This window comes from Euleptes europaea, chromosome 10 (assembly GCF_029931775.1).
Source record: "Euleptes europaea isolate rEulEur1 chromosome 10, rEulEur1.hap1, whole genome shotgun sequence".
NCBI classification, from domain to species: domain Eukaryota; kingdom Metazoa; phylum Chordata; class Lepidosauria; order Squamata; family Sphaerodactylidae; genus Euleptes; species Euleptes europaea.
Window position 1 is genome coordinate 66,259,802 of NC_079321.1, and position 19,473 is coordinate 66,279,274.

The 19,473-nt window shown below is 43.0% G+C and overlaps 1 protein-coding gene across 1 annotated transcript in view; it reads right to left on the bottom strand.

Moving 5' to 3' along the window:
* The window catches only part of REV3L (REV3 like, DNA directed polymerase zeta catalytic subunit), a 112,331-nt gene that overhangs the window by 7,192 nt on the left and 85,666 nt on the right, over nucleotides 1–19,473 (bottom strand). Inside the window, exons 24-29 of the mRNA XM_056856958.1 lie at nucleotides 19,270–19,378; nucleotides 7,328–7,534; nucleotides 4,994–5,103; nucleotides 3,263–3,377; nucleotides 1,710–1,847; nucleotides 1,348–1,538 (exon numbers count right to left, since the gene is read on the bottom strand). Of these exons, the coding sequence (XP_056712936.1) occupies nucleotides 1,348–1,538; nucleotides 1,710–1,847; nucleotides 3,263–3,377; nucleotides 4,994–5,103; nucleotides 7,328–7,534; nucleotides 19,270–19,378 (870 nt within the window). The remainder of the gene's footprint in view (nucleotides 1–1,347; nucleotides 1,539–1,709; nucleotides 1,848–3,262; nucleotides 3,378–4,993; nucleotides 5,104–7,327; nucleotides 7,535–19,269; nucleotides 19,379–19,473) is intronic.

A 19,473-nucleotide genomic window follows, 5' to 3' on the forward strand; every position in this document is an offset into this window, starting at 1 on the left:
CAAGTCTGAGAAATGTTGCTCTTCCTTATCAGTGTTAGCATTATTCTTTAGGGTTGGTTCCTAGGAAACGTCTTGTTCTAGGCATGAATATCCAAATACAAAACACGTAAGCGGTACATGAAATATGAATATGAATTATTCCTGATTGTAATATAAAGCCACAAAAGTGGCAGCATATTATGGCACATGAATTCTTCATAATCCTACCATTATAATGCCTTGGAAATTCTACTAGTTATGAAATCAATAAAATTTCCCCATCATGCTGAAATTTAGAAAGAAGAATCAATGCCTGTTTGCAAAACAAATTTGAGAGCAAGAGAAAGTGCAACTACATTTAGTCTAAGTTTTAAGTGAGCACACAGTGTCAGACTGTACATCTACAATGCATGTGGCATGAAATTAAAGGAGAAACCATAACGTACAATTTCCTAGTTTTTAGAGCATGTGTGAAATTGTAAGCTATTGTCTTAAATGGAAGTTTGAAAAAACTAGAATTAAATTTTTAACACATATGATTTACAGATGCTACACAGAGGTGTAGATCACATGTCACGTGTATTTTGTACTCAGGTATTCACACCTGAATATAAAATATCTCTTTTGGGGCCAAACCAGACATGATGAGTGTGTGTGTCAGCTCTATATATTTATACATGTGCCCATGATTAAAGCAGTGGGTGGGAGGCCCATTTAACAAAAACAGTGGGGGTGTGAGCGAGGGAGTTAAACACTGACCCCTCCTCTTGCTGTAGCCTGGTGCTTTCAGTATTTTCCCTAGTGCAACTCCTGAGCCAAGTCAGACAAATCAAATACTGAAGACACCACATCACAGTGAAGTAAAGGGGAGGGGGCAGCATTGACCTTCCTTCGCCTGTACCTCCATTTTGTTAAACAGGCTTTAGATGTGAATGGGTGGACATATGTCTAAATACATGTGGATTTGAAAAGCATATCTCATTTGTCCTTTTGGAACTGACACACCGTAAGTCTGAAATAGAATATACTGCAATCTATATTGTGCTGCCAAACTGCAGTACTATGACTAACAAAGCCACAAATGGAAGGCTCTCCCCACTGGGTACATTGTAAAAAGGTACTGGGGCCTTCTCATGGTTAAGACCTGGCTAGTCAGTAAGCCTCCAGAGTTTGCTTTCCTGTCTACTCCCTTACTAACAATGACTTGTTTTACACGTATTGTAAATAAAAGCATTTGACATCCTTGAACGGAGAAGTCCTGCTTTAACAGGCATCATTAAACTCACTCTTGAATTTGCTATAATACTCACATTATGAACATTATTGAATAGCATTAAAATATTTCATTGCTATAATGTGCCTAATTACCTTGTGATTTCTAGAGCTGGAACACAGGCTCCTGGTCTGTAAGCAGAACTTCCTCTGTACTCCTTTGCAAAGATGAAGTCTTGCATGCTGGCTTTGCCTTCTAATAACTTCATGCATTGATTTTGTACAAACTGCTTGATCTGACTTATATCTCGTGTTTCAAACAGCAGTTTGATAGAACGCTCAAGTATCTGGAAAACAAACACAAGTGTTTGACAATCACGCCATTTAAGTGTAACATTTTGCCCTTCTGCATCTTGCAATGTGCATTTTTGCTCTGTGGAGTAGGTTTCCATGTTTAGAGCTGCTACTGCCATCAATCAAGAATGAATTTAAACAACAAAATGCATGTGCCATTTTACCTTGGAAACAGCAGGGCAAGAATCTCTTCTAACAGTTTCTATGCCTTTGGCATCAAATACTGGGTCCTTCTGGTCCAGTGTTTCATACATGTAACCAACGTATCTTTTCTTGGTTTGTAGAATACATGGCAAATAAACCTGTAGGGTTACAAAATACTTGACTTAGACTAGTTATTACAAAATGCAGGAAAACTAAATGATGGAATGTTTTCTTATCCTCACATTTCAGAAAAGACTTTTAAAAAATAAAAATAAGATATTAAACATTGGCTAGCTTTCAGCAGCACTTTTGATTTAAGACATTTAGGCCTTAAGCACAAAAGCCAGGTGATAAGCTTCTTTCTGTACGTTCGGTTGGACTTCTGACTATGACATCTACGCACCATATGTATATACATTTTCTTCAGTAATGACATGAAGGAAAAATATGTTTATGGAAAGTTATTGTGTGCGCAGGGTGCCCACTGAGTTTTAAAGCAGTAATATAAAAACCTCTTGGTCAGTTTTGTATTAAAAAAAAAACCTTAAGCCTGAAAACAACAATGGTTGTTCAATGAAGGTTTCAGCAGTGAAGGTGCCATTTATATAAAACAGTATAGATTACAAATATCATAGCAGGAATATCAATCAATCAATCTTTATTAAAACAGTCATAGACCAGCACAGCTTTTCACAATTTACCACTGAAACTCTTAGTATTACACTCTATCCACAGGTTTATACCAATTGTAAAAAGGTTATTTGCACAATTGTTGTAAACTCTAATATACTACCCATTAAAATTATTGGCATACTGACATTCTCAGCAGCGTCTGACGGATTCTACAGGCTGCTGCGCAAAACTTTGCTGTTCCTGCTGTAAGCTGTGGATTTTAATCTATAAGCAACATTTTAGTATACTACAGACCTGAATGGCCAGGATGCTGACTAAGCCGGGGGAGGAATAATATAGAGCCTAGGGCTACATACAAGTGGCAGGAATAAGACTGGAACTCTAACTTTAGAAATAAATTTATAAATCAATAGACGTTAAAATCAGTCTCAATATTGTGATTAGTGAAATTATATTAACTGTATTGTCGAAGGCTTTCACGGTCAGAGTTCATTGGTTCTTGTAGGTTATCCGGGCTGTGTAACCGTGTAACCACGGTTACACAGCCCAGATAACCTACAAGAACTATATTAACTGTGTTTGACACATTCATGAAATAGGAAGACTTCACTGTATCCATTTACCTATTTTTAAAAATAAAAGATGGACATTTCTGAAGCCATGCTCTTCTTCATAAGAATGACAGTGAGAGATATCTGTTTTAAAGAATACACACCTGACTTTAAATTTGACATGAAGTATCAATACACAAAATCTTCATGTCTTTTAAAAAATATATTGTTATATTTGCTCATTATGTCCCCTCTGGAAACACAATGTTAATATGTTGTGGTCAAGCAACACTGTAACAATTAATGTCTTATGAGTTCTATATATTCCTAAGAAAATAGATTACAAATACTAGCTCAGCCTTTTTGTGTAAAAATGCAAATTCTCCTACCTTCTCAAACTTCAGTTTTACCGGCTTGGGGTTGGTAGCTGTTACAGCTTCAGCAATTTCTTGGCCAATCTTAAAAGACTGTTCCTTAGTAGCGCCTTTCAGAAGTACAAACATGCTGAAATAAAAGACTGAATATTAGGAATGTATTCCAAAAAATTCCCAATCATTAATCCTACATATGGTGTAGTTTTCTCTTATTAGGACTAAACCTAGAAACTTGACCACAACTTAATCAAAACAGATATTTTGAGACCTGTCACACAAGAACATTGCTGTTGATATCTGTGCCTTTTGCAATAGTGGGCGATAGGTCTCATGAAAAGATAAACTGGATACAACCATGCATAGCTTTTGTACACATGCAACTGCTGACAACTGCGAGTACTCGAAGTACCAGTCCAATGCTGACACTAAAGCCCTCTTAGAGCAGAGTCTGGTATCATACTGGCAGCTCAAAGATCACAAGTAAAAAAGTGAAAGCTTTCTTTAAGTGACTGTCCGTAGAGAATCATGTGAATGAGAGCGTCTTGCACATTCCACTCAAATGGCAGAAAGTCCTTGAGAGTCAATCCTCTCTCTGTAAAAACCAGGACTATATAACTAATAATTATAAGATGTGAAAAGATAAATTTTAGAAAGTTTAAAAGCCTTATCAATTTTTAACACAATAAATTCAATTGCCAATTCAGGCCTTCTTCCTTCAAGCACTTCTGTTGCAGGAAAAGTGAATTTTCCCATCATTCAAAATGCAATAATTGACTGCTAAGAAAATGTATTTTCCTCTAAGGTAAGTCACCTACTGCAATTTTAGTTTGGATTGTGGCTGCATGAGTGTCCAAGAGAAAGACATACACTTTTTGAAGCACACAATTGTTTTAAAGAGAAGAAGGGATAAATTATTGCTCACCACTGTGGATATCCAACCTCAGAGAATCAATAATAGTTATTATATTTTTAAAGACCATGAGGAAGAGAGAAGAAGAGAAAACATGATCTTGGACTTCTCGCCCATCCAACTTCCCAGCCCTGATAATTCTCCTTCTCTAATGAAACCCCTGAGGTTAAAAGGAGCAAGAGTCCAGTAACACCTTAAAGACTAACAAAATTTCTCGCAGGGTATGAACTTTTGTGAGCCACAGCTCACTTCTTCAGATACAGCTTGAATGTGATTCCATCTATCCTTAAGTAGAGATGAGTGAATTAGACACACAATGGCAATGTAAATGTCAAAAGCAAGTAAATGACATTAGCAGGTGTGACTGGATTAAGTGTGATATGCAGAGGGATAGTACGCGTGGAGAAATCAGTATTGGTAGTGAGACAGGAATCCCAGAACTCTATTAAGTCCCGGAGAATGCATAGTCTTGAGCTTCATGATTAGTTGTAATTCAGCAGTCTGGATTCTTTAACCTTAGGGTTAAAGAAACATATTCTTCCTTTCTACTGTATGCACTGACTTGATACTGACTCAAACATTTGATACTGGTAAGCTTAGACTGCCAATGTGCTTCCTCCAATTCCACCTAACCAGCTACACTCTTAGCTGGTAGTCTACACAGGGGAGAAAAAGAGATTCTGGCTTGATACAGAGTATGCTTTAATACTGGAACACCTGGCAAAAACCACACAGATGCAGAAACACGCCCCAAGCTGGTGACGGGGGTGGAAGAGTAGCCTATTACATACCGTGTTTTAATAAGCCTCCCAAATGAAAGTTTGGTTTTTAATTACCTGTCTGTGTCCCCATACACAACTCTTGCTCCCCATTTTTTGGTATCATTCACCAGTTTTATTGCTCGCTCCAAAGTTTCTCTGGCTTTGTGCACAATACTGTCGCCAATCTGTAGATTAAAGATTGAAAATAATGTTTACAAGAATTCTCTTTCTGGATCATGAGTCTTCTGGGAGAAAGGCAGGCTAGAAATAAGAAATAAGTTTATGATATTCCACCAACAATCCACAGAACTCTAGGATCCACTCTGTATATATCTCATGGACTCTCTAGATCTGTTAAAAATAACTGAGTATTTTTTACCCCACTGTTCCTCAAAGAAACCCAAGGTATTGTACATGGTCCTCCCTTCCTCCATTTTATCATCACAAACCTATGAGGTAGGTTATGCCTAAGTTGACCCAGTAAATTTCATGGCTCAATGAAGATTTGAATATGGTCCTAGTCCAACACCGTAACCCCTACATCACACTGGCTTTCCACTTTATTTAATTTATTTAATTTATTTCCACACTTTATTTAATTTATTTAAACCATTTTTATGCCACCACTCCACTTGATCAGGGTCTACAAGGTGGCGAACATAAAACTCATTTTTAAAATTGAGCAACTGAAAATACATTTGAAATTATAAAGTAATTAAATTAAAACCTCATAAATAAACAACACCAGAAGAAGGGTCAGTAACCGTTATTGAGGGTATACCAGACCAAAAAAAAAAAGTCTTTACCTGCTGGTGAAAGACATCGAAAGAGAGAGACAGACAAAGCTCCCTGGGGAGGGGTCTCCAAAATTTTGGTGACACAAGCAAGGCCCTTTTTCGGGTTGCCACCTGTCTAGCTTCAGATGGTAGGGGAAACTGAAGCAGGGCCTCTGGAGTGTGCAGATAGGAGAGAAGGCAGTCCTTCAGGTATGTTGGTCACAGGCTGTACAAAGCTTCAAAGATCAATACCAAACTGAAGCTAGTGAAAACGGAAAAAGACTGGAGTGATATGGTCCCTATGACCCACTCCAGTCACTTTGGCTGCAGTCTTCTATACTGTAGCTTCTGGACAGTCTTCAATGGCAGTCCGATATAAAGTACATTGCAGTAATCTAATCTAGATGTTACCAGGGCACTCACTACAGCAGCCAGATCATTTTTCCCAAAGAAGAGCTGCAGCTTCTCACCACCTGAAGTTGGTGAATAGGACCCCTGGCCACTGCTGCCATCTGCTTAACCAACAGGATGCCTGAGTCCAGGAGCACCCCTAAGCTAAGAGCCTGCTCTTTCAGGGGGAGGTGCAACCCCATCCGGAACAGGGGATAACCCATTCCTGGGTCAGACCCTCCCCCCCACCAGTAGCACCTCCATTTTGTCAGGATTCAGCTTGTTAGCCTTCATCCATTTCAAAACTGCCTCCAAGCACCTGTTCACAGTTTTTTTAACCTCCCTGGGATCTGCTGGTAGCATGAGATAGAGATGAGTGTCATTTGCACATTGGTGGCCCAAATCTCTGGATGGGATCTCCCTGCAGATGTTAAGAAGCATAGAGGACAAAATGGAACCTTGGAGAACCCTGTAGGCAAAAGGCCAAGGGGCAGAGCAGCAGTATCCTAGTAGCACACTCTAAAACCAACCCTCAAGGTAGGACCAGAACCACCACAGAACAGTGCCTCCCAGTCTCAAAAAGTAATCCAGAAGGATACCAGGTCTAGGAGAATTAACAGTCACACTCCCTTGTACATCTCCTAGTGCAAATCACCAACCAGTGCAACCAAGGCTGTTTCAGTTCCATAACCAGGCCTGAAACCAGACTGGAATGGATCTAATCTGCTTCATTCAGGAATCTCTAAGGTAGCCAGCATACACTCACTCAATCACCTTGATCAAGAATGGTATATTTGAAACTAGATGGTAGTTATTCAACTCTCCTGGGTCCAGAGTACATTTCTTTAGGAGTGGATGTACTCTCACAAATCACAACCACTCCCACAATCACAACCCTTCCTCCCCAAGTAAACTAATTCTGAAACTCAGCTGAAGTTCAAAGGAAGAAAGGTCAAAAGTCTGTTGACTGCACTTTGGGCACACTTAAATACCTCTCTGGACTGGTAGTACTGAATAATTTAAATGAATTGAATGAATGAAAATAATTGTCAAGGAAGTCTTTCCAAACAATTAACAAATATATGTAGCCATTTCACCATACAAGGTGTTTTAAATCTTTAAAATGTCCTCATCAGAACACTCTGAAGCGGATTGTTATTCCTGGTTGACAAGTGTGAGAATTAGCAATTGTCTTAACTTATTTGTTTTCTTTCCCCCAATTCTTAGCATTTTAATCACTCACCTCTATACATGGCATCCTTCCAGAAAAATTAGCAGCGGTATAACCAAAAGTGACATTAGCTATAAGTTTAAGACCAAGCTGCCGTGCCTCAAGCATTCGAGTGACAGCTTTGTCATGCTTGTAAGTTTTCACTGACTGCTTCACCATTATTCGAGTCTTCAAAATTTCTTCTAGCATTCTTGGCAATACACCCTTTCTTACAGAAGGCTGCCAGAAAAACAAAGACAGAAACATTAGATACCATCCTCTCACCTTGTTGGTTACACGATTACTGCTTGCCATATAAGTACAGTAAAAAGCTTTGTTATCTGGAGCTTATACAGAATGCTCAGCACCACCCCAGAGCAAGCTCCTCTTCCTCAGCCACCATATGCCTTCAGCCAGCCAGCCTGATGCATCTAGCTGTTGCTGGGCTTCTGACAACTGGTGCTGCCAACCAAGATCATCTGTGGGTGCCTCCTTCCCCCTCATCCTGCCTTGTGCTTTCATGAGCCAAGGCATCTGGGCCTGCATTCTGCCTGGTGCACAGGATGACTCTGTTTTGAAAAGAAGGGTTCTGCCAAGTATGGGGGCTGTCACCATGACATTTCCAGTGTGGTGTAGTATGGCCGCTGAGGATCACTATTAATCTTGCTCAGCATGTCTCTGTGAGGGCTGGGTTGTTACTTCTGAATAAAATGTAATGGTGACAAATGGGGACAAACAGAAAATGATACCATTTGAGGCTTTTATCTTAATTGCCCAAAGTACTCTTTCCAGTATGCTTTGTAATCTTCATTACTTAATATTAAATTTGATAGCACAAAAGTATTGAGTCTAAGGATTAATTCAATATGTGTCTTTGTTATTTAAGTAATTAGTTACAACAAATTTCTAATTATAAAGCAAACTATGCAAGGAGCAAATAAAACAAGATAAATGGAATTGTTACCGTAATCTATAACAGTTATCCTCAAGATTACTTTATCCTATATGGATACATTAGTAAAACACAGCTGCGTTTACCTGTAACTGCTGTTCATTGAGGTATTCTGTGCAGCCCTACCTTGGGACTGCACCAGTGCGCATGCCTGCCAACGAGTTGATATTTCTAACTTTTAGCCTCTAGAAGCCCCTCCCCATAGTTTCTAAGTGCAGTCTTCCTGCCTAACTTGTCACATGCTATGGGAGGAGCTTCCCCTTCACTCCCAGTTCCAGACCGCTGCTGCAAACCCAAAAGATAGCAGGATAAGGGAAGTAAACAGTAAGAGGGCTCGCAGCGGGGCAGAAGGGAGGGATGTGTGTCTGCACAGAAGACCTCAATGAACAGCAGTTACAGGTAAGTGCAACTCTGTTTTCATATTTGGCCTTCAGTGCAGCCCCACACTGGGACATTTTAGCAAGGTTACCTGATGAAGGAGGAGGGCAGTACTCTTACTGGAACAGAGTTTGTAGGATCGCCCTCACGACCTCTGCATCCTTCCTAGTCTGGATAACCAATGCATAGTGTTTAACTAACATCTCCTCCGTTGACCAGGTTACTGATCTCTAGGAGAGGGACCCGATGATGGAATGCTGCAGAGGCCCCCCAGCACTCTTGTGGAATGCACGTTCATAGTTTCTGAGCCAATTTATAGGACTCTAATATCGCTGATCCCACCGATCTGTAGATGGTTTGTGATGAAGTTGCTTTACTCTTCTTTGGACCCCAATAGCAAATAAATTAGGATTTGCCCTTTCTGAAATGTCTGGTGCTATCTAAGTTATAGAGCAACTCTCTCTTAACATCTAGGAAATGAAGGGCTCTTTCTCCATCCAAAGTGGGGTTAGGAAAAAACACAGGTAGGGAAATATCTTGAGCTAAATGAAACCTCGTACAACTTTAGGCAAGAATACTAAGTTAGGGTGTAATGTCACGCCCCCAATTATCTTCAGGTATGGGGGATCAATTCTCAGTGCTGCTAATTCACTAACCCTTCTTGTTGAAGTGATTGCCACTAAAAAGGAGACCTTCATCAAAAGATGTGAGAGGGAACAGGAGGCCATAGGCTCAAAAGGGGCAGAGAGTAGCTTAGCTAAAACTAAGGAGTGGGACCACTGTGGAGCCACCTTTGGAGCAGGGGGAAACACATTCATTAAACCCTTATGGTGTCCCAGGCGGGGTTTCTCTATCTTACTCTTAAGGACCCGACCCCCAACCCCTGGCTGAATCTGATAGCGGAAAAACTAAAAGTACTGGGACTCCCAATCTCTACTCCTTCGGACAACCTGGTTCCATCTCATTTAGCGGCAATCTTAAAGAGATTGAAGGAGTTAGATTGGGCCAGTACGGTTGGGAGGGCCAGACATACTTGCTCCGGTCTGGTCTTGGGACTCCCTCCACCAGAGAAGCTTCCAGAGTTCCACTTTACTGTTTCAATCTTCTCACATCGTCGGGCTCTCCTTTTAGCACGTTTAAATGCTTTTCCATCCATGGTCATGTTGGGCAGATATACCGAGATACCTTTTCCGGACCGTCTCTGCCCATGTAACACGGGTGAAATTGAAACATTGGACCATCTGATGCTCCGTTGTTCTCGCTGGTCTCAAGATAGAGATGCTCGTATTGCTCCAATCCTCACCAGCTTGAACCTCCCTTCACATGCCTGGGTGTTGCCTTTTTTGCTTGGCAACTCAACCAATGGTGCAGCCACATTGAATGTTGCCCGCTTTTTGGCCAGAGTGGCTGCTCTTAAGAAGAAAGAACTCCCAACGCCTTCCTCTGGCAACTTTTAGTCAGTTCACTCAGCCCCCAGTTTATTTTAGCTAGAAATTTTACTTATTGGGCTGACGCCTAATTTTTAGCACTGTTAACTTAAGATTGTATTATCCTTATTATGTTTACTATGTATTATGCTTCCTACCCTCCCTTGTCTTCCCTTCCTTTCCTCCTCCCTTGGTCCAAGACTGCGATCATAGACCTAATAATAAATTATTATTATTATAAACCCTTATGGAACCTTTTGACCAACTCATGGGAGAAAAAAGACTTCCCATCCATTCCCATGTGAGAAGCTGAAATAGCTGCCAGGTGGACCTTCACCCCTCAGCCAGGCCACTCCATGCTAAGGATAACAGATACTCCAAAACCAAGTTGATAGGGCACACAAACAGGGAAACCTTCCTGAAGGTTGTCCACTCCTCAAAACGTCTCCACTTTCCCTTATAAGAATGTCTAGTTGAAGCTTTTCTAGACTCTACCAAGATCTGGTGAACCTCGGATGATAGACCTATTTCCCTTGCTTCAAAAACCAAGCTGTGAGGTGTAGATGAGGGCTGTCGTGATGAGCGAGACCCTCCCATTTGAGCAGGTCTGGAACACCTGGGAGATGGACCAAGTTGTTCCCCGTTAGGCTGCATAACAGGGGAAACCAAATTTGCCTTGGCCAAAACGGTGCAATTAGAATGCCCCAAGACTAATCCTTGACAATCTTTCCCCATACCCTTGGAATAAGAGGAAAGGAACACGTAGAACAGGATTCCTGAGCACATTATTTGAAAAGCCTCCCCCAACGACCCCATGTCATGACCAGCCAGGAAACAGAAGAGCTCTGCCTTCTTGTTGTGTCTGTTCCCAGATCTACCCCTGGGAAGTCCCATACGTTGAATATTGGTTCCAGTACAACTCTCATAATGACCATTCGTGGTTCGTCTGGAAAGAACGACTCAGGGTATCTGCCAACGTATTTTGAACTCCTGCTATATGCAACGCTCTTAGGCACATGCCATGCAGCGCTGCTACCCCCCATGTCCACTGTGCTTCTCTGCATAAGGCAGGAGAACCTGTGCCTCCTGCCTGTTTTTGTAGTAAATGTGTTGTCTGATTGGATGAGGACACAGCAATTACGGAGTATATCTGTGTGACGGATACAGAGTTAAAAGAAAACTCTGAGACTGAGGAAATCTGTCAGCCAATGCCTGCAGGCAGTGGGCGGAGTCTGGCAAGCTGACAGGAGTCTTCTTGGAGGGAGAGTGAAGTTCTTGATCTTTTAGCTCTGAGCTCCTGAACTGTGCAGTTGTGTGTAGAGGCTCTTAGAACCTGTGCGTTCAAATATTAAGTAAAGGTAAAGGTCCCCTGTGCAAGCACCGGGTCATTCCTGACCCCTGGGGTGACGTCACATCCCGACGTTTCCAAGGCAGACTCTGTTTACGGGGTGGTTTGCCAGTGCCTTCCCCAGTCATCTTCCCTTTACCCCCAGCAAGCTGGGTACTCATTTTACCAACCTCGGAAGGATGGAAGGCTGAGTCAACCTTGAGCTGGCTACCTGAAACCAACTTATGATGGGATCGAACTCAGGTCGTGAGCAGAGCTTTTGACTGCAGTACTGCAGCTTAACACTGTGCCACGGGGCTCCTCGTTCAAGTATTAGCTAGCTTGTATAAACCAAACCTGAGTGGTGACAAGGGGAAGATTGTGGTAGAGAGATAACCCTTTCTTCAGTCACTAAGTGGGAGGTGGTTCCTGAATTAGGGAGACTCCTGATTCAGTGTTTTGGGGAGAAATATTTGTTTTCCACAGGAGGTGGGCAAATCAGAGGAGTGGGAAAGGTTGTGGATAACCTCCACTCTCTGGTATTCTTTGTGCTAGGGTAAACGGAGTCCACACTGAGTATATTTAGTGTAACGAATATATTGAACAAAGTCTGAATATATTTACTGAACAGCCTGAAGAGACTGTACTAAGTACTTTCCTTTCCCTTTTATCCCTTAGAAGCTCCTTGATCAATTGATCTTGAGCAGCATATATCTAGTGTTGGAGGGATATATGTACTAAGTACTGTGCCTGTAACCATTTAAGATTTGAACTGTTTCTAACCAACTAAGCTGTGTGCCTCTATTGAAGAAAAGCAATCAAGCTATCTACCTCTGTAAATAATAAGCTTCTATTTATATTCATAATTTATAAAATCAGCTAGAGCTTCTAAGCCTCTCAATTTCATCTGGGTGGAAGAAAGGGAAGCTTTCTCCTCACACAAACAAAGGTGACAAGGTGTAGGGTTTAAGAAATATTAAAACCCCCTCACATTGGTAACATAAGGAAAGTTTGTGAGGGTTCAAAAGGGAAGAAGGACCCTCACAATCTGCAAAAATGGTAAGGGTAAAATATACTGCACAAAGTTCCAAAACATTAATAGGCAGACCTGTGGAGTCTTCATCCCACAAAACCTGAATAGATCTATCCCCTGAATGAGCTCCCCACCCCAGTAGGGAAGCGTCAGTAGTAACCACTCTGTCCGGTGCGCAGCTGCCAAACTGAGTTCCAGGAACCAACTCTGTAAAGGCCTCATGTGTAATCTGCCTAACTCTACTACAGCCGTAGTGGATGCCATAAGGCCTAGTAACCTCTGTATAGCTCTCACAGACTGCTATCAAGAACAGGGCTTCTTAAACTTTTTCCACTCACAACCCCTTTTCTCCTGAGAAATTTTTACGTGACCATGGGTACATAGGTATATAAAACAGGTATACAAATCAAACATTTACTGATAAGAAATCATAAGGAAATTTATACTGTTGCCAATTTTTTTGCGACCCCCACATTCAGTTCACAACCCCATATACAGTTTAAAAAGCTTTGATCTAGATCACTTAAAACAGGGGTATCCAAACTTTTTTCAAAGAGAGCCAGATTTGATGAAGTGAGCATGCATGAGGGCCGACCATTCTGCCTGACATTCTTAATTAAATTAATTAAATGCAAATTAACTATTTTATGCAAAGTTTATTGCAAACGGCATACTTATTATGCCCATAACCACAGACTGCACCACAAAAACCATGGCTACATTCCTTCCTTTCCCCAAAACCCCTTTAAGCTCACCGGACGCCCCCCCAGCTTCTAAATCTCCAACCTTCCTTCTGTAGGGAGGGAGCAGGAACTCTTCCTCCCCCCCCCCCACTCATGTGCCTCTCTGGGACTGTCGACTCTCTCCCTTCAACCATGCCGGGGGTATTCTGTCCTCCCCTCATCTGAGCCAGGAAATAAACTGGTTTTCATTCTCATGGAGTCCAAGATTCAAACACTCTGACATCTCCCGTGCAGGGAGGAATGTGGAGTTTTTCTCCCCATGAGAGCCAGCGTGGTGTAGTGGTTAAGAGCGGTGGTTTGGAGCAGTGGAGTCTGATCTGGAGAACCAGGTCTGATTCCCCCACTCCTCCACATGAGCGGTGGAGGCTAATCTGGTGAGCTGGATTTGTTTCTCCTGCTCCTACACACGAAGCCAGCTGGGTGACCTTGGGCTAGTCACAGCTCTCTTAGCCTTACCTACTTCACAGGGTATCTGTTGTGGGAAGGGGAGGGCGATTGTAAGCCACACTTAAGTGGTAGAGAAAGTGGGCATATAAAAACCAACCCTTCTCTTCTTCTTTCCTTCTGACCTCTTTGCTCTCTGCTCAGGGCTTTGACCTCCGGAATGAACACGGGTGTCCTCTGCAGACTCAGCCCCGTCTGAACGCGCCTCGTTTCCAAACACGATACATGCCAGGAGAACTGCACCCTCTGAAAGGGATAAAGCTTGGATTTTTCCCAATTGACCATAAGGTCCAACTGAGCACACAGCTCTACCACTTGGGCTAGCCAGGTATGAAGGGCCTCAAGCTGATATAGCTACTAGAAGCCAATCATCCAAATAAGGAAAAATATGACACCCTTTCTCTCTGAGGTGTGCCATTACCACAGCTATACACTTGGTTAACACCTTGGGTACTGTTGCCAATCCAAAGGGTAATACTCTGTATTGGTAAGTGTAGTTCTTGTACCTAAATCTGAGATATCTCCTGTGCTCTGTATGGATAGCTATATGAAAATACGAATCCTTCAAATCTAACACAGCAAACCAATTGTGAGTAGATAGTAGTTCTAAAACGTCACAGAGAGACACCATTCCGAACTCTGAAACTTTTAAACTTTTATTAAGCTTCCTAAGATCCAGGGTGAACCTGGGTCCACCAACCTTCTTTGGGATCATGAACACCCTAGAGAAAAATCCTCTGTTGGTGTGGCGAGATTCAACTCTCTCCAATGCTCCCTTGGCTAGCAGCTCTTCCAGTTGCTCAGCTAATTCAGGGAACGGGTTGTCTCTGGCAAACTCCGGAGATAAACAAGGCGGAGTTCAGGAAAACTCTAACTTGCAGCCCAACTGGACCACCTTCAACACCCAAGAATCATTTGTAATTAGCGACCACTGGGCATAAAAGGACGCCGATCTATCCCCAAAAGGCTGCACTGCCAGTGTCTCTTGGGGTAATAGTCAGAATATCTGAGGACCCTGCCTCTGGTGTTCCTTCTGTGCAGGAGGGCCTGATTAGATCCGGAGCTATTCCTACGCTTACCACCCTGCTGGTACAGATAGGAGGGGTAGTATTGTTGGTTTTGGAATGGCTCAGATTGAGGATACTGTGGTGGGCCCTGGAAGCGTTGGAACTTCTGCCCCCTATAGAAGGGGGTGGTGTAAACTTGCTGCCTCTGAGGGGGCTTGTTTTTGTTTTGACTGCCGTGAGGCATGACACCATATGAATTCCTCTGTGATGGCTTTCAAAAACTCAGTTGTTGAGATGACAAAGAGTGTGTTTCCCTCAAAGGGTAGGTCTTCTACTTGAGCCCTAGCATGGATCAGGAGAGCTGTGGTATGTGGCCGTGAATGCCTACGGAGGGTAATTGCTGCTGTCAATGCCCTGACAGAAGCCTTGGCCAAGTGCTTTCCAGCTGAAATGTCCTGCTTTGACAGGTTAATCACTTCTGCCTGGACAGCTTGGATGGAGTTTCTAGCCTCCAAGGGAATATCCTTCAGGTGGGCCGACAGGCTCTCCCACAGGTGTAGTTGATAGCCAGACATGATTGTCTGGTAGTTTGTTATCCTAAAGTTCAAGGCCGAGGCAGTGTAGAACCTCCTGCCCAAGGTATCTAGTATCCTGCTTTCCTTATCTGCAGGGGATGCATGTTGCCCCAGTTTCTGTCTGGGTTGCATCTCAGTAGCCACTATTGAAGAAGTTGTTGGATGGACAGCCAAAAATTCCGCAAACCCTGGTTTAATTTTCCATCTTCTTGGTAGAAGGTGGGGCTGGTTTTTTGCAGAGGGTTTCCTTCAAGTCGGTCAAACCCTCGAGGACAGGGAAGGCCACCACAGGTTTCCAAATGCAGCCTACTTCATCATCATCATCATTACCTTTATTAGGCATTTACATCAGTATACCATAAACAGAATTACAAAATCGGTTAAAACAGATTACATTAAAAGGACATTACTTAGAAGTACGTACAAACTGCTTGCGAATCCTTTGTGCAGACAGGAGAAAACTAGCTACTTGTTGGGTAACGGTAGGGTTTCTATCAGATAAAAGGTACATCACCAACTGCTGATCTGAAAGACTCTGTTCACTAGGCAGTAGGGGTTTAATGTAAGTATTCCTCGGCCTCATGTAAAGCTGACAGTACAACAGCGAGTGAGTTAAGTGTTCAGGATCCCCAGTCTTACATGGACAATACCTATCAATAAAAGGGATTCCTTTGTATCTTCCTTGTAGGATAGCTGAGGGAAGAATGTTAAGTCTAGCGAGCATGAACGTTCTGCGAATGTCCGGTGACTCCAAGTAAGACAAGTAGGAAGCTGCAGCTCCATAAGCCGGAGGAATACCATGAAACATGGGGGAACAGTGTCTATTAGCTAGGGAGGTTAGGGTCTGCATTTCTATATCTAGTAGGCGCTGACGTATCAATCTAAATGCCTGCTCTTTCCCAAGCATCAAAAGAGAATCAAATGGGATACCGACAGACTTGATTTTCCTGATAATTAATTTCAACCACTGGCTTATGTAAGAATCTCCCAGCAATGCAGGAATATAGCCAGGATATTAAGTTAGAAAGTGCAGACGTAACCAGAACTTAATGGTCTGAATCCAAGCTCTGGTCTCCAAAAAATCCTGTCCCGTCTCAAGGCACAGAGCTGCATACCCTACGCAATTGGGGACACCAAGAATGCGGCATAAGAAGGTGGACTGAATCCTCTCAATGTCCTGATTAAAGGCAGTTACCCAAATAGGAACTCCATATAGGAGTTGGGAGATGGATTTAGCCTTAAACACTCGTAAGGCAGCAGGAACTAATTGGCCACCATAAACATAAAAGAAACGAATTGTGGCCTCATTGTTACGTTTAGCTTAGGACACAGCATAGTTCCTGTGAGTTGTCCAATTGCTGTTGTATTGGAAATTCAGGCCCAAGTATCTAAATTGTTTCACTTGTTCAATTTCGTGCCCTTTAATTGTCCAACTGTGACGTCTCCAAGATTTAGAGAAGACTAGGATCTTAGATTTCTTGTAATTGATAGATAATAAGTTGGCATTGCAATAGCTTACAAACATGGACAGCAGCCGCCTTAGCCCCTTCTGTGTTAAAGATAATACCACAGCATCATCGGCATACAATAGTAGAGGGATGGAGGAAGGGCCCAGCTTGGGCAAATGGCCATCTACTGTTCTTAACGTTGGGTCAAGGTCATTTATAAAGAGGTTAAAGAGATAGGGGGACAACACACATCCCTGTTTCACTTCCTGGTTGGTAGGAATCTCTCTGGTTAGCTCACAAATGTAGCCTACTGAGAATCTTGTCCTTGGGTTTCTCTTAGGCGATGTAGACATCAATGTCTAGTGGCTCTGCCATATGAAGCATCTGTACAGTATGCAATCTGGAGTCCCCTCTGGGCAAGATATGAGATGGGTCCTCCACATTCTCATCAGGAAATGTCCCTGAACAGCTTTGAGCCATAAGTCAGCAGGGTCTCCATTTCCAGATCTGGTTCTGAATCACCTTGTGAAGACAACTGTGTAAAAAAAGAGCCCCTGAAAGATGGAGCTGGAGGAACCAGCATCTGTCCTGCATCCCGTTCCATCTGACAGAACCAACAGAAGCCAATCCAGTCTTCAACTTGTAGGGCAGGGGTGGGGAATGTCAGGCCCAGGGGGCCGTTTAAGGCCCGCAAAATCATTTTGTCTGGCCCTTTGCGGGTCCTGGCAGATTTCTAGCTCAGAAGGATCTAAGACTGGCGATCCGTCCCCTCCCGTGGACAGGAATAACCTCTATTCAAGGTGGATGTGAGTTTGTTTTGCCAAGAAAAGGAACCTTTTCCCCCCCTTGCAGAAGAGTCATTAGCTGCTAGGACCGCCCAAGAAACTGTGTTAACTCTTTCCCACAGGGGCCGTGGAGAAACGTACAATAGGGCTGGGGGCGGATGTGGCGACAATGGAGGGGTTAAAGGGGGCAGGGCCATAATGCGCAGGGCCCCCCGAGTTCTTAGCCAGTGTGTCCTCATTTCATCCCTGCAGGCGGAGGTAGCAGGAGCCGGCTGTAAAATCCGGCCCTGACCATGCAGAGCAGGAGCAACTCTGGTGTGTGGCTGGACGGCTATGCCTGGCTGGTGCAACAGACCATCCTGTGCCACCAGATGGGCAAGTGTGCCACCGGTTGGTGCCTGCCTGCTTGCCCACGCCGGGGGGGGGGTCATCTGGGACAGCTGCCTGCTTGGGGCTTGGTCGTATGGCCTGCGAATGATGTTATAAATATCCAAATGGCCCTTGGCGGAAAAAAGGTTCCCCACTTCTGTTGTAGGGGATCAAGTGGAGGGACGTCCTGCTCCTGTTGAAAATCGACCTCAGTTCCAGATGGTTCCGCCTCGACGTCTTCGCAAAAAATGACATCAGGCACCGTATCCAAGGGGGTTGGGGTAGAAGGAGAAGATGAGCACAGAGATGGGGCTAAGGTGGTGCTCAGTTCCAAGGACTTCTTCTTATGCTCCCCTATGTTTAGACTTGTCTTTGTGTTTCTTTGATACCAGTTCCGAGTCAGAATGGTATTCCTTGTCTTTCCTCTTCAGAGCCGATCGAGGAGGTTGCATAGGCTGTGCATTTGAAACCATGGAATGGGACGTGCTCGGAACCGCCTTCAGAGAGGCCGAGGACTGAACCAAAGCGGTCTCAATGTTGGAACTTTTCATTGGAACCGACAAGGTTTTCAGAACCAATAGAGTCTGATCACATGGGAGGGTTGCACTCATGGAGCTTTCCCAAAGAGTGGCTTTAATGCAGGCTGCCCTGTCAGCTCTAGCTTTCAGAGTAAATTTTAGGCAGATCTTGCAAGCCTGAACATTGTGTGTCTCCCCCAAGCACAATAAACACAATTGGTGCCCATCTGTGTGAGTCATTTTTGTGCTGCACTTAACACAGTTCTTGAACAGGGGTTTTGAAGCCATCGCGAAGGCCTGTCTTCCCCTCTCCAGCACCTTCTCAAGTGATGGGGGGGAGGGGTGGAATCCCAAGTCTCTAAATACCTCAGAGGGGATAACAACTCGAGGATGACAATGAATATCAGCATGATTCTCTTGCTATGATTCGGTTTTATAATAATATCATGTAAATGTGACTATGTGGCAACATCACACAACAAATTCAAAGTAAAGGCAGAAAATATTATCTTCACTCACAACAAGTGCCAGAGAAGAGAGATGCCATATGTGGCTGCTGTGATCTGGGCTGCAAAGTCAGGGGGCTGGTTCAGTTCAGCCTTAATCTAAATGTCATGACAACAGGTTATAAGATCAAAAGTAGACGGGAAGCTTCAACTGGTCCAGAATGTGGCAGTTCAACTGTTGTAAGGATCTGGCTGCATTATACTAATATCAGGTCTACTGGTTACTAGTGTATTTCCAGGTAAAATTTAAAGTGCTACTTTAATAAAAAGATATAGCCTACATCTAAGATATTTCACGAGAGCTCTTTTTGATGCTACCTTCAACTTATTATCAGTAATGTTTTAAAGTTTTGGATTGTAATAAATTCAAATGTAATAAGAACAAATACAGAAAAAGCAACAAACCCCAATGACTATCACACCATTGTCAATGCAACATAACCATTCTGAGTAAAGTTATTACCTTGACAAAAGCAATTCCACTAGGTGATACTGTAATATCATGCCGGAGTTGATACAGTAAATCTGGAGTTATTCTCAGAGATGTGCATCCAAATTTAAATTCCTCATATCTACAAATAAAAGAAAAAGGAATGAATGCAGAGTAACAATACAAACCAACTACTGATGCTATTCTACAGTAACACCGATCATACTTCTTTTCATT